The 20,440-nt window shown below is 42.6% G+C and overlaps 8 protein-coding genes across 8 annotated transcripts; 4 read left to right on the top strand and 4 right to left on the bottom strand.

Annotated features, from left to right (window-relative positions):
* Positions 1 to 46: 46 nt before the first annotated feature.
* BCR41DRAFT_388225 (hypothetical protein) lies at positions 47 to 684 on the bottom strand (the record flags this gene model as incomplete). Its single annotated transcript, XM_022027979.1, has 2 exons — positions 47 to 508; positions 529 to 684. The coding sequence occupies 2 exons, from the start codon at positions 682 to 684 to the stop codon at positions 47 to 49; spliced, it is 618 nt and encodes a 205-aa protein (XP_021878969.1).
* Positions 685 to 775: 91 nt separating this feature from the next.
* On the bottom strand, positions 776 to 3,933 carry BCR41DRAFT_339219 (P-loop containing nucleoside triphosphate hydrolase protein). The gene is made up of 3 exons (XM_022022150.1): positions 3,724 to 3,933; positions 3,503 to 3,628; positions 776 to 3,394 (listed from the first exon to the last, which is right to left on the bottom strand). Exons 1-3 carry the CDS (start codon positions 3,893 to 3,895, stop codon positions 1,038 to 1,040), a joined length of 2,655 nt encoding a protein of 884 aa, XP_021878968.1. The 5' UTR covers positions 3,896 to 3,933; the 3' UTR covers positions 776 to 1,037.
* Positions 3,934 to 4,079: 146 nt separating this feature from the next.
* BCR41DRAFT_424050 (hypothetical protein) lies at positions 4,080 to 6,810 on the top strand. The gene is made up of 3 exons (XM_022030365.1): positions 4,080 to 4,333; positions 4,453 to 6,296; positions 6,384 to 6,810. The coding sequence occupies exons 1-3, from the start codon at positions 4,207 to 4,209 to the stop codon at positions 6,762 to 6,764; spliced, it is 2,352 nt and encodes a 783-aa protein (XP_021878967.1). The 5' UTR covers positions 4,080 to 4,206; the 3' UTR covers positions 6,765 to 6,810.
* A 44-nt stretch (positions 6,811 to 6,854) lies between these two features.
* On the bottom strand, positions 6,855 to 10,041 carry BCR41DRAFT_358326 (tubulin domain-domain-containing protein). Its single transcript, XM_022025027.1, has 14 exons — positions 9,739 to 10,041; positions 9,515 to 9,659; positions 9,340 to 9,412; positions 9,169 to 9,253; positions 8,890 to 9,072; positions 8,712 to 8,771; positions 8,449 to 8,592; positions 8,203 to 8,343; positions 7,852 to 8,097; positions 7,697 to 7,770; positions 7,524 to 7,601; positions 7,315 to 7,401; positions 7,179 to 7,219; positions 6,855 to 7,084 (listed from the first exon to the last, which is right to left on the bottom strand). Exons 1-14 carry the CDS (start codon positions 9,808 to 9,810, stop codon positions 6,882 to 6,884), a joined length of 1,632 nt encoding a protein of 543 aa, XP_021878966.1. The 5' UTR covers positions 9,811 to 10,041; the 3' UTR covers positions 6,855 to 6,881.
* BCR41DRAFT_358324 (hypothetical protein) lies at positions 9,806 to 10,922 on the top strand. The gene is made up of 6 exons (XM_022025026.1): positions 9,806 to 9,898; positions 9,983 to 10,181; positions 10,266 to 10,337; positions 10,424 to 10,522; positions 10,610 to 10,732; positions 10,830 to 10,922. The coding sequence occupies exons 2-6, from the start codon at positions 9,999 to 10,001 to the stop codon at positions 10,851 to 10,853; spliced, it is 501 nt and encodes a 166-aa protein (XP_021878965.1). The 5' UTR covers positions 9,806 to 9,898; positions 9,983 to 9,998; the 3' UTR covers positions 10,854 to 10,922.
* A 636-nt stretch (positions 10,923 to 11,558) lies between these two features.
* Positions 11,559 to 14,147, top strand: BCR41DRAFT_358321 (armadillo-type protein). The gene has a single exon (XM_022025025.1). It carries the CDS (start codon positions 11,577 to 11,579, stop codon positions 14,016 to 14,018), a length of 2,442 nt encoding a protein of 813 aa, XP_021878964.1. The 5' UTR covers positions 11,559 to 11,576; the 3' UTR covers positions 14,019 to 14,147.
* Positions 14,148 to 14,234: 87 nt separating this feature from the next.
* BCR41DRAFT_358320 (hypothetical protein) lies at positions 14,235 to 15,307 on the top strand. Its single transcript, XM_022025024.1, has 2 exons — positions 14,235 to 14,487; positions 14,563 to 15,307. The coding sequence occupies exons 1-2, from the start codon at positions 14,345 to 14,347 to the stop codon at positions 15,152 to 15,154; spliced, it is 735 nt and encodes a 244-aa protein (XP_021878963.1). The 5' UTR covers positions 14,235 to 14,344; the 3' UTR covers positions 15,155 to 15,307.
* On the bottom strand, positions 15,009 to 17,181 carry BCR41DRAFT_358318 (14-3-3 domain-containing protein). The gene is made up of 3 exons (XM_022025023.1): positions 17,022 to 17,181; positions 15,432 to 16,079; positions 15,009 to 15,306 (listed from the first exon to the last, which is right to left on the bottom strand). The coding sequence occupies exons 1-3, from the start codon at positions 17,089 to 17,091 to the stop codon at positions 15,254 to 15,256; spliced, it is 771 nt and encodes a 256-aa protein (XP_021878962.1). The 5' UTR covers positions 17,092 to 17,181; the 3' UTR covers positions 15,009 to 15,253.
* Between the last annotated feature and the right edge of the window lie 3,259 nt (positions 17,182 to 20,440).

The raw sequence follows: 20,440 nt of genomic DNA, 5'->3' as shown, positions 1-20,440 counted from the left end.
TATAGAAAATATAGACATGGTTTTGAATGTTATGCTCCCTCTTTATTTAGCTTTGTAAAAGAATTCTATTTTCTGTACGTTCTACCATGCTCTTGAAGGTGGCATCAGCTGTCATCCAGGCCAAAACATGCTCTTGTTTGAATGCTTCGTAATCCCAGGGCCTCTTCAAATCCAGATGCTCGATGGGTCCCTTGAAAACATACACAAAAGCATCCATGACCGTCTCGGGTTCGTAGTCGTTGAGCTTGTTGATCGTAAACCTGGCGGGGACTTTTTCATGGACAGTGACAGAACATACAATACGGGGGTATTCAGGCCCTTCAAATTGGTCTAGGCGATGACGTTCGAGGTCCGAGTGACCAAATACCAAGAGGCCTTCAACGATCTCTTCTGCATCGTCTGACGGGATCATTCCAGGAAATGGCTGGTTATGATATGTGTATCTGGTATAACCCTGCAAGTAGAGACATATCGGTTTCAGATCCTTCCTGGTTCCCATAGAAATCCTCTACATAAAAAAAAAAATACCTTGATGGAAGCACGCGCACTAAATAGCTCAGCATCGGGTTTTGGTCGTGTGACAGCATTGAGGACATTGGACTCCATGAGAGAGCCATAGAAAAAACAAGGCGGAGCATTTCTGACAGGAACGTTAGAGTTGATTTCCATGACCGTAGTATCCATGTAACAACAACAGGTAAAATTGAAAGTATATCAATTAATGATGAGAATAAAAAAAAAAAAGATTTTTATATCGAAATCTGAAGGTTTGATTCCTGCTTTTAAGAAAAAGTGTTTGGTGACAGAGCAGGTTCATGATCGATTTCTCCACTGTTGTACAAATATCAGCGTTGACTCATGCCAGTTTTTCATGTAGGTGTAATGGTACAAATAGACAAGTTGTTGTGCCTTGCCACCAAATATTTCGCATCATTTAAGGTTGAGTTGGGAATGACACAGGATGACACCGCCCATGGCGATACAACAGACTTGCATATTTCCCTGTTATTTCAATTTGGTCAAGCTTGTCTAATATTCTATCCTCCTCGCACTTCCTTAACCAGCTCGCGCTGCCGGTCAAGATCCATCTCACCATAACCAATCACCTCCATCACAAACTTGCCTGTGCCACCCGTCAATCCACGCAATGCAGCATCATAGCCAAGCATGGATGACAAAGGTACTTGAGCCCGAATAGCCCTACGACTTGTCATTGTAGTAATGGATGGTGACGATGAAGAAGGAATAGAGCTGTCTGTAGTGAAGGTTGAATCAGGTGGTGCATAGAGCTGGAATTCACTCTCGTCCTCAATCGTTTGATGATCTGGACTATGACCATCTAGACTCAGTACACGGCCTCGCCTTGTACCGCTGATGTCTCCAATAACCGTTCCAACATCCTTCTCTGCCACTTCGACTCGGACATCCATGATCGGCTCCAACAACACAGAGTTATTCTCGTTCACTCCTACAGAAGAATTGCCTCCTAGACGGATCGCCTCTGTGACCGCTGTAGATACGCAGGACGAAATGGCTGCAGGAGTAGAGTCTGCGCCGTACAAGTGCAAAGCGGTCAATCGTACTTTCAGATGCGTCTGTGCGTAGCCCAAAAGTGGTCCACGAGAAAGTGCCGATAGAACACCATTTCTAATAGCATTCTTCAGAACGGAAAGCGGAAGGTCCGTAGACCCTGAGGGAATAACCGAACCAGAGAGGGTTGCCTTTTCAGCAGCGGCCTGTGCACCTGCTTCATCTGTACTGGGTGTCCGCTCTGTGAGCGAAATAAAGATCTTATTACCATCATGCTCTTCAAGTCTAATAGGTTGAGTATCACTACTGTTTTCCGACATGGGCAAGGAGGAAAAGGAAGCATTTGAGGCATCATCAAGTTGATCAAGTCTCTCTACAGACACACCAACACGTGCACGCCCTCGTTTCCCCAAAACTTCACGATCATATTCCCATTTAGGAACCTCTGATACGACTCCCGCCCCACGCATAGTCTCTTTAAACGAGATACGCATTCGTCCCATCTCAGCCTTGACCTTGAAGTCACTCAACAATCTCTCCTGCGCTATCTCAAGGTGCAATTCCCCCATTCCACCAAGTAGAGTCTGGCCAGTTTCTTCATCTACACGCACTCCTAACGAAGGATCTTCACGGATTAGAGCCTTGATTGCTTCCTCAACTGGCTTTTCGTCCGAAGTTGACATGGGCTCCACACTGGCAAAGAATACAGGAGATGGAACCTTGATACCACTTAATGTCATTCCTTTACGAGGATCATGTGCGTCCAGAAGGGTGTCTCCTGTCCTCGTATCTTTGAGCCCCAAAACCACACCAATGTTGCCCTTAGTGATATATGGGATCTCTTCTACATCCATAGCGTACATCTGTAATAATTTATTGGCTCGCTCTTTGGTATGTGCAGTGCTGTTCCAGAGTTGCACTCTTTCATTCAATTGGCCAGCGTATACGCGAACAAATACCATAGGTCCTCTCCGTGCGTCATGAATCACTTTGAACGCAAGCGCACAGAGCCTCTCTTTCAACCCTCCAGTTCCGATTTCAACCATTTTTCCATCTGGCATACGAGCTGATGGTGCAGGACGTTCATCAGGAGAAGGGAGATAATCGACAACAGAATCCATAAGAGGCTGGACGCCAATATTTCTGAAGCTTGCGCCGCAAAGTACAGGTACGATTATCGAAGACAAGGTCAATCTACGGATGGATGCCTGTAGATCCCTGGATTCAACCGCCATGTGATCCTCCAATGTTAAGAAAAGCTCAATAATCCTCTCATCCAGTGCAGAGAGCTGTTCTACAAGTGCAATACGAGCCCTGATTGCCTCCTGATATAGGTCCTGGTCGGGATAGGAGGCATCAAGGGGTGACTTTGTGACTTTAGCTCCTTTAGATTTTGAGTCCCACCTAAGAATCTCCATTGAGAGGATATCTACAATACCTGCGAATTCAGCGTCGCTAGCTGCAGCTCCAGCACCAGTAGGTGATTCCATAAACGGTATCTGCAAGACAACGGGTTTACATCCTAGTCGTGTTCTCATTTCTCGTACTGTTCTACCAAATCCTGCACCGGCACGATCCATTTTGTTAATAAATGCTATCCGCGGGATCCCATGTCGAGCTGCCTGCTGCCAAACAGTCTCTGTTTGCGCTTCCACACCCGCTACAGCATCCAAGATAGTAACTGCACCGTCAAGTACACGAATGGAGCGCTCAACTTCGATCGTAAAATCAACGTGGCCTGGAGTATCGATCAAGTTGATTCGGTGGTCCTTCCAGCCAAATGTGATGGCTGCTGATGTAATGGTGATTCCACGGTCGCGCTCTTGCTTCATATAATCCATAATGGTATCCCCGCTATCAACATCTGATGAAACCAAAATAAGGAAAATACCTGTTCAAAAGCGATTCTATCCATGAAGCCGAAAGTTTGATAGGAGATCAAAATAAAAAGGGAGCTATTTCAAGGACATACCACCAATCTTATGAGTGAATCCTGCGTAGTGTAGCATGCGTTCTGTGGTAGTTGTCTTTCCTGCATCAATGTGGGCAATAATCCCGATATTCCTGCAATTTTTGATGGCAATATCTGTCTTGTGCGCTGAGGTTTTTAAGTTTTAGTGTTGAGTAGTAGTTATGGATCAAATGAAAGCCCCTGTTCGCTCGGTTTAATATAACGCAAACAGGCACACGTACCATGTGAACTGTACCATCGAGTTGACTTTAACGGTTTAAAGGAACGAGCTGCTGTTTTTCTAGTCGATACTGCTAATCTAGAACTCACATTTGTAATGAATCCTGAAAATGGAATGTTCCCCCTACGTCCTCCAAGAATCACGCAGGAGGCTACTGAGGAAGGAATGAGCATGCTTGTGTCTGAATGTTGAATGTCCTGTACTGATGGTCAATCGAAAGAGAAATCCAAAAAAGGGGATTTTTTATTTTTCTTACTATGGCGATCTACGCCACCAATATTGATTTAAGTGACTTGCATATCAGCATCTATTGATAATTCCCAGCTCTGCGAATAGGTCTTTTTAATACCTCGTACTTCTTCGCTTTGTCTCTATTGCCGCCACGTTAATCCTCTTTCTTGTCACTTCCCCTAGCTTGCCCTATCATCATATCTTCCTTCCTTTTGCTTTTCCTTTTTCTGTATATTGATAGACATCAGATCATATGGGTGTAAAGGGCCTGACTGCACTATTGGAACGTTTAGCGCCTCATTCTGTCGGCAGATATCACATCTCCCGCTACAAAGGCAAAACACTTGCTGTCGACGTCAGCTGTTACCTCAACCGCTTTAGTAGGATTGCTTTTTATTTTTTATCTTATTTTATCTTTTTTAGGGGATAAATAGGATAATGGTAGACTTTACTATCATATTTATTTATACGAGTAAATATTCCTGCATTACACCCTCAGTCTATGGATTAGATCCACACCCAGCACGCGTGCAACGCGGCGTGTACAAGCTCTGTGTATACCTTCAGATACATGGTATTAAGCCTATATTCGTCTTTGATGGTCCAGATCGCATTGTAGAGAAACAACGTGAGATTCAACGTCGAGCCCAGATGAAACAAAAAGTAGAACGTTCCTTCAAGCTCGAAAAGGTCCGAAAATCGCGGTTGAAGGGCCTCAAGGGCCCCGCAAAACTTCTACAAGCAATCACTCCGGAGCGAGCGTCATCGATCCTTCAAGGGTTAAAGCCACAAAAGACTCCTCTCCACGAAAATCAATATAACCAGAAGGAAGTTATGAGGCAACTACCGTTAGAAGAAGTCATATTATCACTACCGATACCACCCTTGGCCATGGCAAAAAATTCCAACGAAGCTTTGAGGGAATACGGCCTACTGCCTGCTCAATCTCAATCCACATTGTCCAACCCAAGCTCTCTCCCTGATATTTTCAATGTTCATAGCGAAAATCTTGAGAATGATCCCTCATGGCATATACCTGAGTTCACAGAAGAAGACCTACGTAAACTTGATTCGCATCTGGCTCATTTTGAAGGGTTACTTGCCCATGACGCAATAATTTTGGGCGACAGTATTACAGAACACGAAAATGATCAGACTGATTCCTTCGCGTCTGATTTGGATACGTTAGGGCAGTTAGAGCTAAATTTTGAGACAACACGAGGCTTGGATGTGATGCATGATCTAGCGGACACCAGCAACGAAGACAACAACACCGCTCAGGACACACGGGATGCTGGTGGCCCACAGCCTTTAGTGCCAACCCAAGCACCAATAGAAGAATTACCTCCGATAAGTCAGCTCAGCGTGAAAGAGATTTTTGATTTCGCCGACCTCTTTGGCCCTCTCTCAGAGGCTGAAATTCACAAGAAAATCCATGAAGGTCTACTAAAGTATGTAGAAAATATGGAGAGTAGTCTTAACATATCAAGCACAGAGGAGTTAGTTCAGTACTCGACAAAAAGACAGAAAGCTTTAGATGAATTGGAACATAAGCTGGTGAAAGATATCAAGGAAGCGCTTCTATTCCAAGATAAAAGAAAGACAGATCCACCTATTTCACAAATCCCATTGATCATGGATAAATCAGTGAAAAATGAAGACGGATCCACAAGTCTTCTACCGGATTCAAAATCGAGACTTATATCATCGGGGACACTGCAGGAAGAAAGCAGTAGATCGGATAGGGCAAATCTCTTTGAAGGGGATATTGAGCGGCTTGATGGGAAGGAATCTTTGACTAGTGACCTAGAGCCTATTATAGGGGAGCCACTCATGGAAAACTTGACTGCCGATGAGCAAGCAGTATGGCCGAGTGAACCAACAGGGATGCTATGCGAGACTGATGACTTAGAGGACACTACGAAAGTGGACGAGACATTGAGTGAGACTCGACAAGATCTACCGTCTACGATTAAAGAGGTCCTCTCATCCCATCAAACACTGTTCATGACACTTGAGCGCCGCACTTTGCGCGTTACATGGCCATTGGTAGCGTCCTGCCAGTTGTTACTACAAGCAATGGGCCAACCAGTAATCCAGGCTGAGGGAGCAGAGGCCGAAGCTATCTGCGCACAGTTGACCACTCAAGGCTGGGCAGATGCTTCAGTCAGTGAGGATACTGACACAGCGGTCTTTGGCAATGGAATCTTGTTACGACAGGTCGCTCCTGGTAGTGCTAAAGATATCATTGAAATCAATCCACGTGTTGCGCATGAGAGCCTTGGGATTAATCGTGATGCATTCCGGGACTTGTGCATTCTATGCGGCACCGATTTCTCAGGTGTAAGTCGAGTATATTTAGAAAAGTGTATAATATCTGACATAATCTAATAATAATCTTTTTTTTTTTTTTGACTCCTGTCCTATCAGACAATAGAGGGGATCGGACCGAATAGGGCTGTGAAATTGATCCAATACTACGGCAGTATTGAGTCTATTATGGCTAATGCCGAATACAAACCTCGACCAGATTTTTTTTATGACCGCGCGCGCCGTGTCTTTGATAGAGTTCCTGTCATCCCACAAGGCCCTGAGTCTTATCAAGCAAAGTCAGAGCAACTGTCATTATTGCAAGAGCTGCTGTCAAAATATGAAATTGATCCCGATGAGGTTAAAAGAGACTTGCTCAATGAGAGCTCGACCGAGATGCTTGAAAATGGCACTAGCAGCAATGACAGCGGATTGAGGCGGCCGCCCATGTCTTGTGTCTTGGGCGCAGATCCTTTTAAGGAATCAGAATCAGTATTCTAGACTCAGTAAAACACCCTAAGCACATCAGTACCAATAAAATATAGCTGGATAATTGAAGGTTTAATTTGCACGCGGAGAGGTGGAGAGACTGAGGACACTAAAAGGTTTTTATTGCTTTTATTCGTTGTAAATGTCGTACATATCCAAGATAATCTCCTTGGCTTCTGTAAACTCTTCACTACAAACGCTGCCAGGCCCATCCAACTGAAATTGCGGCAACAGACGCCAGTCAATTTTTTTGACAGAATTTGAAAGCATCTGTAGTTGCCAGCGCGTGGTGCTGGATGCCGCCAGCCTTGTGAGAGTTGGCATTGAGTTGACTGATTTAAAAAGTAAAAAAGCATAAATAGAACTCTATGAGTGAGACTCTTTTGATCAAAAAAAAAAAAAAAAAAAAAAAAAAAAAAAAATTACCTTTACTTGTTCCATCTGGACGGATGTTAGACGAGTAATTACTGGTGTCCAGAAGAGGAAGAAGATAGAAATGAGTTTGAAAATTCTGAATTAAACTGTTGGCATGATGTTGTATTGCATGTTTAGAGTAGCTTACTCTGTCTCCAGGTAACCATCAAGGGTCAATCCTTTGAAAAAGCGAGGATATGATGTTGGTATGGGATACTTCAGTGCCGTAATGGTCCTGTAATAAAGGAAAAAAAAAAAAAAAAAAAAAAAAAGACTACACTATCAATGGATACTGTAACCAACTAATCACAAAAGAAAGGAACATAAAACCATCATCTCCGGTTCTTAGCTGTTCACCTTGAGTCACTCAGTGACTTTCCAATCGGTAATGTGCCTAGCAGCTCTTCTACAAGTTCGTTTGGGGCCCTCTGAGTACTAGAAGTTGAATATATTTACAATTAGCAGGGTAGTTCTGAATTAAGATGCATAAATTTGCATTTAGACTACTTAATAGAAAGAAGAAAACTTACCCAGTGGTATATTTAGTAAATTGATTCATTTCAAGTCCTCGTAATACTAGAGAGTGAGAAAAGGCCTTATCAACCTTTCAAATTTGGATGGGAAAGGTTGTTAAGTTATGAAATACAATGCAGCATATTATTATTTCTTTCCTTATATCACTTACTAAATTCATTTTCCATGAGGATAGATCTAAAAGTGGCGAATGCGGACCTATCAATCGAGGCAACGTCGCTGCGCCAAAAGGAAAGGGCAACGCCACGGACAGTGTACCGATAGTCGTGATATTCCTCCAGTTTAGCAAGCCCACAAGATCTGGCATATGAATTACGTTGTGGCGCAGTCTGCATGGTAGGAGTGCAGAGTCTATACCCGCTGAGATGATGGCACTTGTATGATATCGACTTGAAGGCTACAAAAAAAAAAAAAAAAAAAAAAAAATAGAAAAAATTACTATGGTATATTATCATCATTAAATAAAAGATCTCTCATCATCAATTGCAAAATTTTTACTTACATCAAACTGAATATATTTTGACCATTCGGTTGTATCAACTGTAGACAGACTTGGGGCACGAATAGGAATATAAAACGACGACAAGCCTGAAAGGTTAGTCATTGATAACACTTCATTGACAGCTGATATCTGGCTCTCTTTCTAACAATAATATATATTATATAAGAAAGAAAGAGCATTTAAGTATAAAGTTTAGCAATTGCTTATTTGCATTGAGCCCAAGTGAATAAAGTACGTGTCTTTTACCATGGTGGAACTTTTTCTCATCTGATTGTCACTCAGACCATAGGTGACTACGGTAGCTTTTGGAAAATCCTCTCGCAATTGCTCAAGGTAACTGGTGGCGAATCCGCCCCAGCCATCTAGAATGTCCGCCATGACTTGAAACCCCTGTAATAAGTATAATAGAATTAAAAATGTGTATCGCAATGATCAATAATTCAATTCTTTCAATTCTTTTTTTTTTTTTTTTTTTTTTTTGACCTATTCCGTATTTGTTCTCACGTAACTTGCAGCTGATCACATTCTTCTGTGAATAATCTAAAGTTTTCGTCGTATGATTCCTTCTCCTAGAAATAAGAAGGATTCATGGATGTGGAAGGTCAGAGCGTCCATATCTCTAGCAAGTTTTTGTCATAATAACAGGAGCAATAATAAAGAGAAAGCCCTCCATCGGTCTTTTGATACCTTCTCGGTCTCGACAAAGGCTGATCGTCCATATGAGAATACGTCAAAGGGCATAAATTCACTGTTTAACTGATATCCACTGACATTCACCATGGATTTTGGATGAAAATACACGCGGCTGAAATTAGACCAAGTTTTGATTTCATTCATTTCTATATCGTCTTCCCCTTCCTCCATAGTTATCTAATAGTCAGGTTAATCAATGAAGCAATAAGAAAATATAGTGAGATTTTTTTTTTTTTTTTTTTTTTTTGCATTAGAAGTGAAATAAAGACCTACGCCCATCTCTTCTTCCTCTAAGTGCTTCTGATAGGCAGATTTGGAGTATTCTTCCTCCTGAAACGTCTCCATCTTTGAAGGATCCCTATGAGAAAAGAAAAAAACAATTTTACTTCAACCAAATGTGGCCGAAATGGTTTTTACTTCAGCAGTTTACTTCATACAACTTACCATGACAGATCGTAGTGGTCAAGAGCCGATTCTGACTCATACAACCTATACTTATTGATTGAGCCGAAGCCCCCTGAGTCACAAAAATACAAAGTCAGTAATCAATAGTTTAGCCATTGCCACAATCACTCTTGTTCCTCATATTCATTAAGATCCTTCACCAGATCTCAGCTACCTTTTAAATCAAAGATCATGGCTCTTGGTGTATATGTTTCGGTGCCTCTGTTCGTTATTCCAGTCCGGTATAGACAATCGTGGTCAAGAGGTTCTGGAGTAGCATCATTATCCTGAGCAGATGGTTGATAGTTGAAATGGGCCTCCTAATCGGATTAAAATAGAGGTTTAAGTAAATGCTTACACCTCCAGTAGAAAACGTGTATTTTGATCCTTTTCTCACACCTGAGTATTCCAGAAGTGCGTCCCAACAAAATTGGCATAATGGCCAAATTGCAAAGTAACAATCTCATGCATAACAGATTCCGTTTTCTTTTCTATTTGGTTTGTGCCTTGTCCACGATCCTTTGCCTTCAAGTCTGCTAGTTCATGAGGAAAGGAGAAAGTAAATACTCTTTATTTTATTTATTTTTATTTTTTTTAGGCCTTTCCATGTCAGCCACATTCTCGTTCTCATGAATACATTTAGGACAGACAGTGACATCATGAACAATAGTGGAAAGAGCCAGAAGCCATCGTTAGGAGAACAAACTTTAGAAATAGAGCAGGACATCGACGCACTCTCTCAAGCTAATTATGAAAGCAGCGATAAGCTTTGTGAACCAATGTACGCTGCTGCACAGGAATTGGCTAAAGAGTTTAACGTAGAGTTCCTCTCTGCAAAAGCGGTAACGATTTTTAAATTATACTCTTTGCAAATTATGAAGTCTACATGTATGAGAAAATAACTCGATTATCTTTTCTGATTATAGGTCAAGGAAACACAGGCTCAAATTCAAACAGTAGCTCTTCAAATAGATGGTGTCCGGACAGAGATCAGTCAGGTACGCCTTAATAGCATTGCTTAGAATATAGATACATTAATGGATTCTGTATCACTCATGAATCTGCTTCTTCTTTCCATTTGTAGATCAAAGAACAGATACCAACACTCAATAGACAGACAAAGGATCTAATGGAGAGTGTGGACATACTCGATCAAATGTATAGACAGATCGATGAATTGGCAGTAGGTTGGCTATCCGATCATTGCATCGCTAGAATCACAATATCTAAATGTCTGCTGACAGCTCATTTCCTATTCTTTACGATCCAGCTTCTAATTGAATTAGTTACCTCCTCTGTCCATGAAGCCAATAGTAGGGTGGAAGAGGCGGAGCGAGAATTGACGTCAGTTGCGTTGCAGCCGCTTCAAGCCATGTTAGAATCACTCAAGATGGTACCTTGCCTGCTTTCTTCCTCCTTTGCCATTGGTATCTTCATCTTATAGCAACTGTAGAACGTATTTTAACTCCATACACCCTTTTTTCACATAGGGTCCGAAGAGCTTCCGATCATAGCGTTCATGAAAGAATTTTACATTTTTAAGCTGATAAAAAGAAGTTGACAATTAGAGAACATCCTGATATCCCACGGAGGGTCGACACTTACACTAGGCTGTATGGTAATTGTGAGAATGTAGTGCATATTATTCATGGAATAACGGTGTCGAGTCCAATTTGGAGCTCTATGTATTCTTTTTGATATATCAAACGCCCAAGGCGAAAAGAATATTATTATTTGAATAGTGACCATGTGTTGCACGTTTGCAGCAATCATTAGTATTGTTGCACATGTTATATATTGGAAAGCAATCTTGTTTCTTTTTCGAGAAAGCGAGCTGTACTCTCTAAAAAGATGGACATATGATCATGCCACCAGGCCCCATAGCTCATGGAGAGTATTGAACGGTGATTCGCATCGCCTATTTTAAATTGAATTACAAGACATATTGTGATAAAGACACTGACAGCCACCACTAGCACCTAGGATCTTAAGATCGGATACGCTGCTTGACAGATTCTCAGGTAAGTTTGGTTTACTTCATTTATTATACAACACTTATTCCTCTCGCTCTACCACCAAGCCTTACAGGAAGACCCATAACATTTACCTACGAGCCCAACCCCCAGTCGGATTGACCTTGTCGCCTCTCGCCTTAAATCACGTGGTTAATCACGCCCATCTTGAAGATCTGGGTTTGAACATTCGAGAACACAAACAACATTCCTCCACATCACGCAATGTCCAGGAGCAACGAACAAGTAGACAAAGCCAAAGAACTACTCCAGATAATTGGAAATAATGATCAAGCCATCACGCCTGAAAACATTACGGACCTCTCTTCTGCATTGGTTGCCTCACTTGCCAGCGCAAAGACTGAGGATGAGAAAGCCCCTATCAGGGCAATGCAGGCTGAATTCCTTGGGCACTGTGCTGAGCTTCTTACCAAGCAATCATCACAAGAATTAAAGGAATACTCAGCCTCAGAGGGAGGTCTCGCTGCGCAAGTTCAGACCTCGATCATCAAGGGATTGCTTCGCATGGTCATGAATGATACTTCCTTTGCGGACGCTTTACTTGATAGCGATGTGTACGCCGCAATCCTACGCCTATCAAACACGAATCCCACTACCGCCACCAAATCAACCTTACTTGTAGAGCCTGGTGGTCCAAAGCCGTCTGCAGTCTCTGTTACTAGCGAAGTCATGCATTCTCAGGATTTCAAGCCAATGGTCGTCATTCTTCTTACTAAGGCCTTCGAAATGGCATCCAATAAGGATCATGTGCGAGACACAAGCTCAAAGATCATTTTGGCGGATATAGGGTCCGATAAACTCAACCCCCGTATTGCAGGATATCGGGCACTAGGATTAGTTGTTCAGGCGAACATGGCGATCGGCTGTGGAATCCTCAATAAGGAAGGGTTATTGGTAGAGTTGATGGATTCTGTGGAACTAGAGCCAGAGAAAATTCAAATCATCCTAACAGAGACACTCTCCATGGCTTGTGCAGACACCAAAACAAGGACTGCGATTGGCCTTCATTGCTCAGAATTCCTAAAATCGATTGTAATGCGAGGAGCAACTAAAAATCAGCATTTGAAGGGGGCTGCAGCAGTTGTATTAACAAAGATTTCTCTGGCAGATGCTCGTAAAGATCCCTCCGTGGGGCTGAATGGCCTAGAGGACACAACCCAGAGCCAATCAGCGCCTAAAGAGGAAACAGAGGATAACGCTGGTGATGAGGCTCAGCTTGCAAAGCTTTTTTCAACACTTCTCAAGGAGGATAAGAACGATGGTAACAGTGGAATTCAACTGAATGCTGTGGAGGGTCTAGCATATGCGAGTATCCAGCCGAGTGTGAAGCAATTTATCATTTCAGACAAGCCTCTGCTCTTGTCATTGTTCCGTCTCGGGGAAGAAACAATGAGCAGCCCCCTCAAGTATGGACTTATCATCATCTTCAACAACCTTACAGCGTTCAGGAAGCGATTAAGTGCAGAACAGGAACAGATGCTCAAATTGAAGAAGATGGCGGGCACGCTACCTAAAAGTACCTCAAACCGGCTACACCAGGATCAGGACGACCCATTAGATAGTGAGCAAGTTGTCAATCAGCGCAATATGACTCTAGTCAAGCTGGGAATCATGCCAACTCTCCATGCAATTGGCCAGAATGCTTCTGAAACTGTTCGACAGACTCTTGCACAAGTGCTTCGTAACCTTATTACGCCTCCAGAGACTCGTGGTTTGCTAGTTCAGCAAGGCGTCGTGCGGTTATTAATACCATTAGCATTACAGCAAATTGAGCTACAGCAGCAACAACAGTCACAAGAGTTATCTTCGGAATCAACTAAAGCGGCCGCTGTACAGGCGCTTGCGAAGCTTACCATCACATTGGATCCTCGCTTGACATTCAAAAATCAGCGGATACCCGAGCTTGTGAAGCCCTTTATTTGGCTTCTTGACAGCAGTGATCAATTGTGTCAATTTGAGAGTCTAATGGCACTGACAAATCTCGGATCAATGGGTGATGTTCAAGTGTTAAGCCTTATTATGCAACAAGGAGGGATCGAGAAGATGGAAAATCTTCAGTTCTCAGAAAATAACATGGTTCGTAGGGCTGCTACAGAAGCTCTTTGCAACATGATATTTTTTGAGCCTGTCTTTGAGATGTATAGCGACCCTAAGAAAAGCAAGAACAAGATCCATCTCATGCTTGCATTATCTGACACTGACGACTTTATGACTCGAAGGGCCGCCTCAGGTGCACTAGCGGTGTTATCGACGAGTCCAGATGTCTGCAAGATGATTATGGCTCAAGAACGAGGTTTGGAAATCTTGACAAGTCTGATAACGTTGGGTGTTCCTAGCTCTAAATCCGATAATTCTGAGGAGGTGGAATCCAAGGCCATCGAGGATGTAATGTCAGATCAGGAGGCTGCAATTGTGGACCATGCGGTCGCAGTCAGTCGCATGGACGAGCTGCGACATCGTGGTGCCGAGTGTTTCAAAAATTTAGTGATGATTGGCGGTAAAGAAATCAGCCAAAAGATTGCGGCCCACGGTGGTATCCAACAGTTGGCTAACCTGATCCAGACAAGCGGTCACGAAGCTGTGCGGTATTGTGCAATGGAGGCTCTCAAAGCCATGTCTAAACAAGGCATCGAACTGAGTACATAGTGTAAAATATTTATAATCATTATCATATTGGGACGGAATAACCTCCTCCAAGATCATAGATGTATGGGTTAATATTGGATGGACATGGTTTTTCCGAGTAGATGAGGATAGAATAAATGTACTTGCGAGTAATGGCTTATGTGGACAACTTTGTTTTCTCATTGAGTAGTCATGATAATGTCTCATGAAGGCGAAGGTCATCATATTCTGTTTGCCCAAGAATTCTGGAATTCGAAAATTCTTGAATTGACATTAACATTGTGTTCCATCACACATTTATTTCTGCATTTCTGTATTTACCATTTAAATCAAGATTGAATGTATAAATGGAAGACGAGGTTGAGCAGATTTCAAAAAATTCATACAAAGGTTCAGATTTTGAAGAGCAAGAACATGATCGCTACAAGAACAATCCTGATTTGCTTGCCCAAGTAAAGCCCAAGGCGACTCGACTTTTCTCATACAACTGGTAAGAATTGATAAATAAATGCTCGTGTATTTTATCCTATTTGTCTACCATTTCCTAATTGCTTTTTTCGATTAGGGCAAGTGGATTTATCTCTCCATTTCGTCCAACTCCACAGGGCATTCTTAGCGATATGTTGCAGCATGTCCATTTTTCAACTCCTAACAGGGACTCTCTCCTTGATCTTGGCTGTGGCGATGGGATCGTGCTGGTCCAGGCCCTTCAAACCTTTCCTTCAACTCAGCTCAAACGAGCCATTGGTATCGACCTGGATAAACCACTTCTGGAGGCAGCAAAGGACAGGATCTTTCTCCAGGCACAGACAAAAACAGACCCCAAGTCCAAGACCGAAATGCATGATATTCTTTCTAGGCTAGAGCTTTATCATGGCGATCTGACAACGAAGGATGATCTTCTTTCTCCTGTTATGCCCACCGAGCCCAATTCTAAAGCACCTCAAACAATGAAAAGATTGATAGAGCAGTGCTCACATCTTTTTGTCTATCTGCTTCCTGATGCCTTATCCAAGTTAACACCACTGTTACTCGAAGCTATCGAACTCCAGCATAAGGTTGTTCTATCGATGCGTTGGGAGATACCTGAATTGAAACATTACTTGATCCAGGGAGGTAGCGATTGTCAATTTTATATATATAGCTACTCGCCATGATTAAGGAGGAGCGATTTTTTTATTTCTTTTATTAGCTAGGTGTTTGATCTGGACAAATGATATGGATTCAAGCTTGGAAATGAGAAAAGGCGAATGAACTTAGGCTTCTGGTTCAGGAGCAGCCTCGGTGCCCTCAGGCTGGTTAGAGTTGGCTGTTGTGATTGAGTAATGTCGATATAATCCCAGAAGTGGTGTTGAGCACACGGAAGAAATAAAAGATTAGGTCAGAATTCTAGAAATGCATAAAAAAATAAGGATTATTGGCGATTTGACGTACCTTCTTGCATATCCGAAGTCCAAAGAGTCAAGTTGTCTCTCAAAAGTTGCATGATCAAAGTTGAATCCTTGTAGCTCTCCTCGCTGAGGGTATCCAACTCGGCAATAGCATCATCGAAGGCTTGCTTAGCCAAGTGACAAGCGCGATCAGGAGAGTTCAAAATCTCGTAGTAGAATACAGAGAAATTGAGTGCCAAACCAAGGCGAATAGGATGGGTAGGAGGGAGCTCAGTGATGGCAACCTCACCAGCTGCCTTGTATGCCTCTAAAGACTTGTCAGAAGCCTCCTTGCGTTTGTCGCCAGTGGCGAATTCGGCCAAGTAACGGTGATAATCACCCATCATCTTATGGTAGAAAACCTTTGACTCTCCTGAAACAGCTGCAGGGATCAAGTTCTTAGACAACACATCAAGGATGTCATTGCAAATCTCAGCGAGTTCCTCCTCAATCTTGGCGCGGTAAGTCTTGATCATGGCAACATTGCTCTCTGAGCCCTTGGACTCCTCTTTTTGCTCAATCGACGATACAATACGCCAGGAGGCACGACGAGCGCCAATCACGTTCTTGTAGGCAACAGAAAGCAAGTTGCGTTCCTCAACTGACAATTCCGTGTTAGCAAAAGCAACCTCTTTCATGTTCTTGACCATCTCTATATTGGCCAACAAGCAGGGATATGAGCATGTTAATATGGCGACATAGCACAAAAGTCTTTTTTTTTAATAATACTGCGATTTGTTATGAAGGTGACGAATGAGAACGATATGGTTTGTGCATGTATGTCTGTGGAGTGTGTGTAATTTATGCATGTGCGTGCTTTTGTCTGTTGCAAAAACACGACGAGGCCCTCTTCCTTATGGGGAGGACATAGCGAGAGCGTGAGCCAACACCAAAGGAATTTATTTTGAGATCCCGGGTCAGATACACACATATTTAAATATACAATCTTCCTGTTACTTGATTAAAGACCTAAGAGCCCTGTCCATCTTTTTCTATCGGCAATGGATCAAAACACACACATGTTCTTAACCTCTTTCACTGAAAATGTGACGTGAAGTTGAATTATAAAAAGGCATAGTCTATGAAAGAGATAGTGTAACACCTGACAAGGATTGCCAGAAAAAAACCGCTTCATCACGAAAATAGACTCATAACATAAACACACATAACCCACACGAGAAGAATAACCTCTCTGGCAAGATGTAATCACCCGCGCCATTGAGCATTCTGCTTATCTTTACAGACTTGTAGATGACAACCCATATAGCTTATAAAATAAAAAAAATAGTAATAATAAAATAAAATGGCTTTCTACTTGATGACAAAGGATATATCCTCTCTCATTTGGTGTGGTTCGAAGTCGCCATTCACTCTCACCTAATCATCTCTCGCGCACTTTTTTTTTTGTTGGAGCGACAAGACATGATTAAGCGATTCCTTGCTAGCGATCTTAATCATGGTCTAATGCGGTGAACCAAGTTGGAATTGTCGTTGTCGCATTGCTTTTAAATGTCCCAGTGAGGCTCTTGATTGTACGAAACAATGCGTGTGAGAAAAAAGAGTAAGAAACAAAAAATGCCTTTTGTATTATTACCTTCATAGCGTTCTGCCTGCTCTGCGAGCTTGGCGAGGTAGACATGGTTATCACGGGTAAGCTCTGTCATTGTGGATATTTTTTGAAGAGATGAAAAATAGCTGTAAAGAAAAAGGGTGAGGTTGAAGAAGGGATATGAATGTGGAGTTCGATTGTTGAGAAAAAAAAAAAAAAAAAAGGCCCCAAGGAACAGAAAAAAGAAATGGGTCACTTGGGGGGTCAGCATCACGTGAGTATAGGCAAACAGACGTTGTTTTAGTTTTTAGTCACGTGGAGAGGGTTCGCCACTAACTATTTAACGAGCAACAGCTTGGCTCCTTGTCCTTCTTTTACACAAAAGCCATTTGAGTACTGACTGTTCTTGTTCAGTCTTTGAGTAGTGTGCTGTTCTTTTATTGTGTTAGAGTTATTTCATCTATCTGTAGCTAGAAGTGACTGGCTTCACAACCCACCAAAACGACTCGAAATCTCCTATCATACCTACCCCTAAATTTTCCATTTTTTTTTTTTTTTTGAAAGGCTTTTTGTACAATTTAAGTTAAAGAGCCAGAAACAACAGTGGTAGGAAGCAAGGTAGCAACCCAGGAGCAGCGGGGGGCAAGAATGAATTGCGAGCTCATGGACATGAGTCCCTTCCAGGGAGCAAGTAAATAATAATATCAGCGCATAAGATGCAATAGGTCGAGGAGACAGGAAGAGACAGCTTAGAGCAAACTAAATCGTGATAGAGGCGTTCATTTCAGCAGAGAAACCACGGGTAGGCTTCATGTAAGATATTCCTATTGCCAAGAGCCCACATAATGTGATAAGCATAAGCGACCATCCAATATCAATGACAATGGCTTAAAAGTGTCAATGCTGGCATACCCCAGATGTAGTAAATAGTGGGAAGTGGGCTGATGGCCATGGTAACATTGTTGGAACCGTGGGGCGCGGGGTGTGAAACAGGCAGTGATGACGCTGAGTACAGCACAACCCACTCTCAGTGGAAAGATCGTTGACTCCAAACTAGTCTAGCGTGTCTGCTGACACGCTTTTTTCTTGCTTCTTGGCCCTCTGCCTTGAATAGTGCTTGATGTTTGGTGTACACTGAACGGCTGTCATCCATCCAAGAATAATTTCCATCCTTGTCTATCGGCTGAAAATATGGGGGTCGCTGTTGGTAGAGCAGATAGCCACGGACGATGTTGGCTATGTTGTAGCTGGTTATCACATCTCTATGCATAAATGCGTTGCATTTGGAGCAATAAAGCTAGCGGATATTAACCTGTCCCACAATTCCTTGGCAGCTCGTGTACTTCTTGGAGGAATATTATTCATTCACACTGACAACTATGTAGCTAAGGGATTAGGCCTGAAAGAAAAAATAAAGTATGGATATCGGTCGGAGTGCTAATATATATCTACCGTTCAGATGAGGTAGCTGAAAGCTATTCAATGTACTGGTCAATAACTCTCTGGCAAGCACGCTTGTTCTTCGAAGCGTGGCAAATGACTTCTTGGAGGCAGGTCTTAACCTTGGCTTATCATTCAGTATTCTACTCAAGTTACCATTGACAGTTCCGATATCAAGAACCTAGTTCGGTGTTCATACTGCATAGCCCTGGTCAAGCCATTTTTATCCATTTCGTCCACCGTTTTTCGTGGCTTTGTCGCCTTTTCCTTCTGCTTCTTTTGCTCGCTAGCATCAAGAGCATCTGCGTTAGAGTTGTTTTTTGCTCTTTCTACTGTATTGCTTTTTGACCTCTGGAGGAGCATGCTCGAGTTTTCGGGAGTCTTGAATGAATACCGCTCTCGACACTTATACTTCGTTCCTGCGGCAGAAGGAGGCTATTAGAAAGGAACTCGACCGATAGAGCGAAAGGTATTGAACGTATCTGAGCACTTGTTCTTCTGGAATGCAATGTCCATGTAAAGGTTGCAAAAGTGGGCTAGAACAACGGAAATGCAGGGGAAAAGGGATAAAGAGCTAGTACATTACCACGCCACCTTCTATTCAAACCAAGTACAGGAGTCTGAAGTGAAGCTGACAGGCATTTGCTTTGCTGTTGATCCACGGAAATCCGTATAGTGTCTTCAAAGTGCCTGTCAGCTACTCTGTTTCTCTTCACTTCATTGTCTCACAAGGGTCTTATACAATGCTCTTGGGGTATTTTTTTTCTTTTTTTAAAAAAGAGGGACTTTAATATGATATCCAAACTTTTAGACTTTTTTTTATAGTATGCCATTAATTTATCCATCCTTCTTCCTGGCAATTTCGTAGTTAGGGATGTTTCCAAGTCGGGCTGCCAGTTGCTCACTATGCACAGTACTGTTAGCTGAACCCGTGTAATGCTCAGGGTGGCAAGTACATTTGTAAGCTTATACACCAGAATCACTGTCTCGAGGCACAATAACTTCGAGCTGGCAACCAGTCACAATAGCGACGTTTACTTGGAATTAACATTCTTGAGTAAGTCAGTTCTTGCTCCACAGGTGCTTCGCGAACAAATCTCATGCTTCCTTCGATCAGTGAAAGGCTTTACCTATAATGCCTTTGTAATGGTCAAGAATTGTTTCTTTCAGATCCGACGCTTGCTTCCCACGCGTCAATCTGGCTCGTCGAGCCCTTCTTAAGCGTCTATCAATGCCTTGGCTCGCACCTTCTCTCAGTGTATATGAGTAAGCCTTTTTCCCTCACAGAGGTCGCCACCGAGATAGTGGGCAAGGTTCCCAGGCGTTCTATACCTCCCAGCCCTCTTTCCAGGATCTTGTGGGCTGTATCTAGGGAATGATTGGAGTAAGGTTCCCGGGATATCGAGTCTGGTATAGGTACTGTGGCTCAAGGAGTTGGAAGGGTTAAAGATCGAGCAGGCTGATGCGTAGTAGTGAAGAGTCGTCTCGTAGCCCTTCTTTAGAAGAGGAGACCGAGGGCTCTCGATTCCCATTACTAAAAGGTAGTATGGGTAAGGATGTAATGTGAAATATCAATGGGACTATTAAGGGAAGGAAAAGTGAATAAAAGAAATTGGCGTAGGGTTAAACAGAAAAAAGAAATAAGAGCCCTATACGTAGCGGTTTTCACGTTCTTTTTTTTCCCACTGATGTGAACCGATCGGATCAATGGTGCCAGTGGTACGCTAGAGGCCGCAAAATATGCCAGTAGATCGTTGCTTATCCCTCTTTCTCTTCTGCTCTGCTCACGAGTGTTCAACATGTATCCCTTGACGATTGAAAGTTTCTATCAGACAATAAGATGGATGAAGCAGTAAGAATAAGATGTAAGCCCACAGAGAACTATTTATTCAAAAGATGGGATGTATGGGATCCATGTTTGTTGGACGTTTGCATAAAGGAGTATAGGGTTGATTTTATTGGTCGATATCAGCTTCGTGATTTGTGCGCATTGTGGAATGTGTATCTTGCCATATTCTCCAAAT

Source organism: Lobosporangium transversale (genome assembly GCF_002105155.1).
Source record: "Lobosporangium transversale strain NRRL 3116 chromosome Unknown BCR41scaffold_33, whole genome shotgun sequence".
Classification (NCBI taxonomy): domain Eukaryota; kingdom Fungi; phylum Mortierellomycota; class Mortierellomycetes; order Mortierellales; family Mortierellaceae; genus Lobosporangium; species Lobosporangium transversale.
Note: the sequence above shows the minus strand (reverse complement) of the source record. Positions and strands in the feature narration are given on the sequence as shown.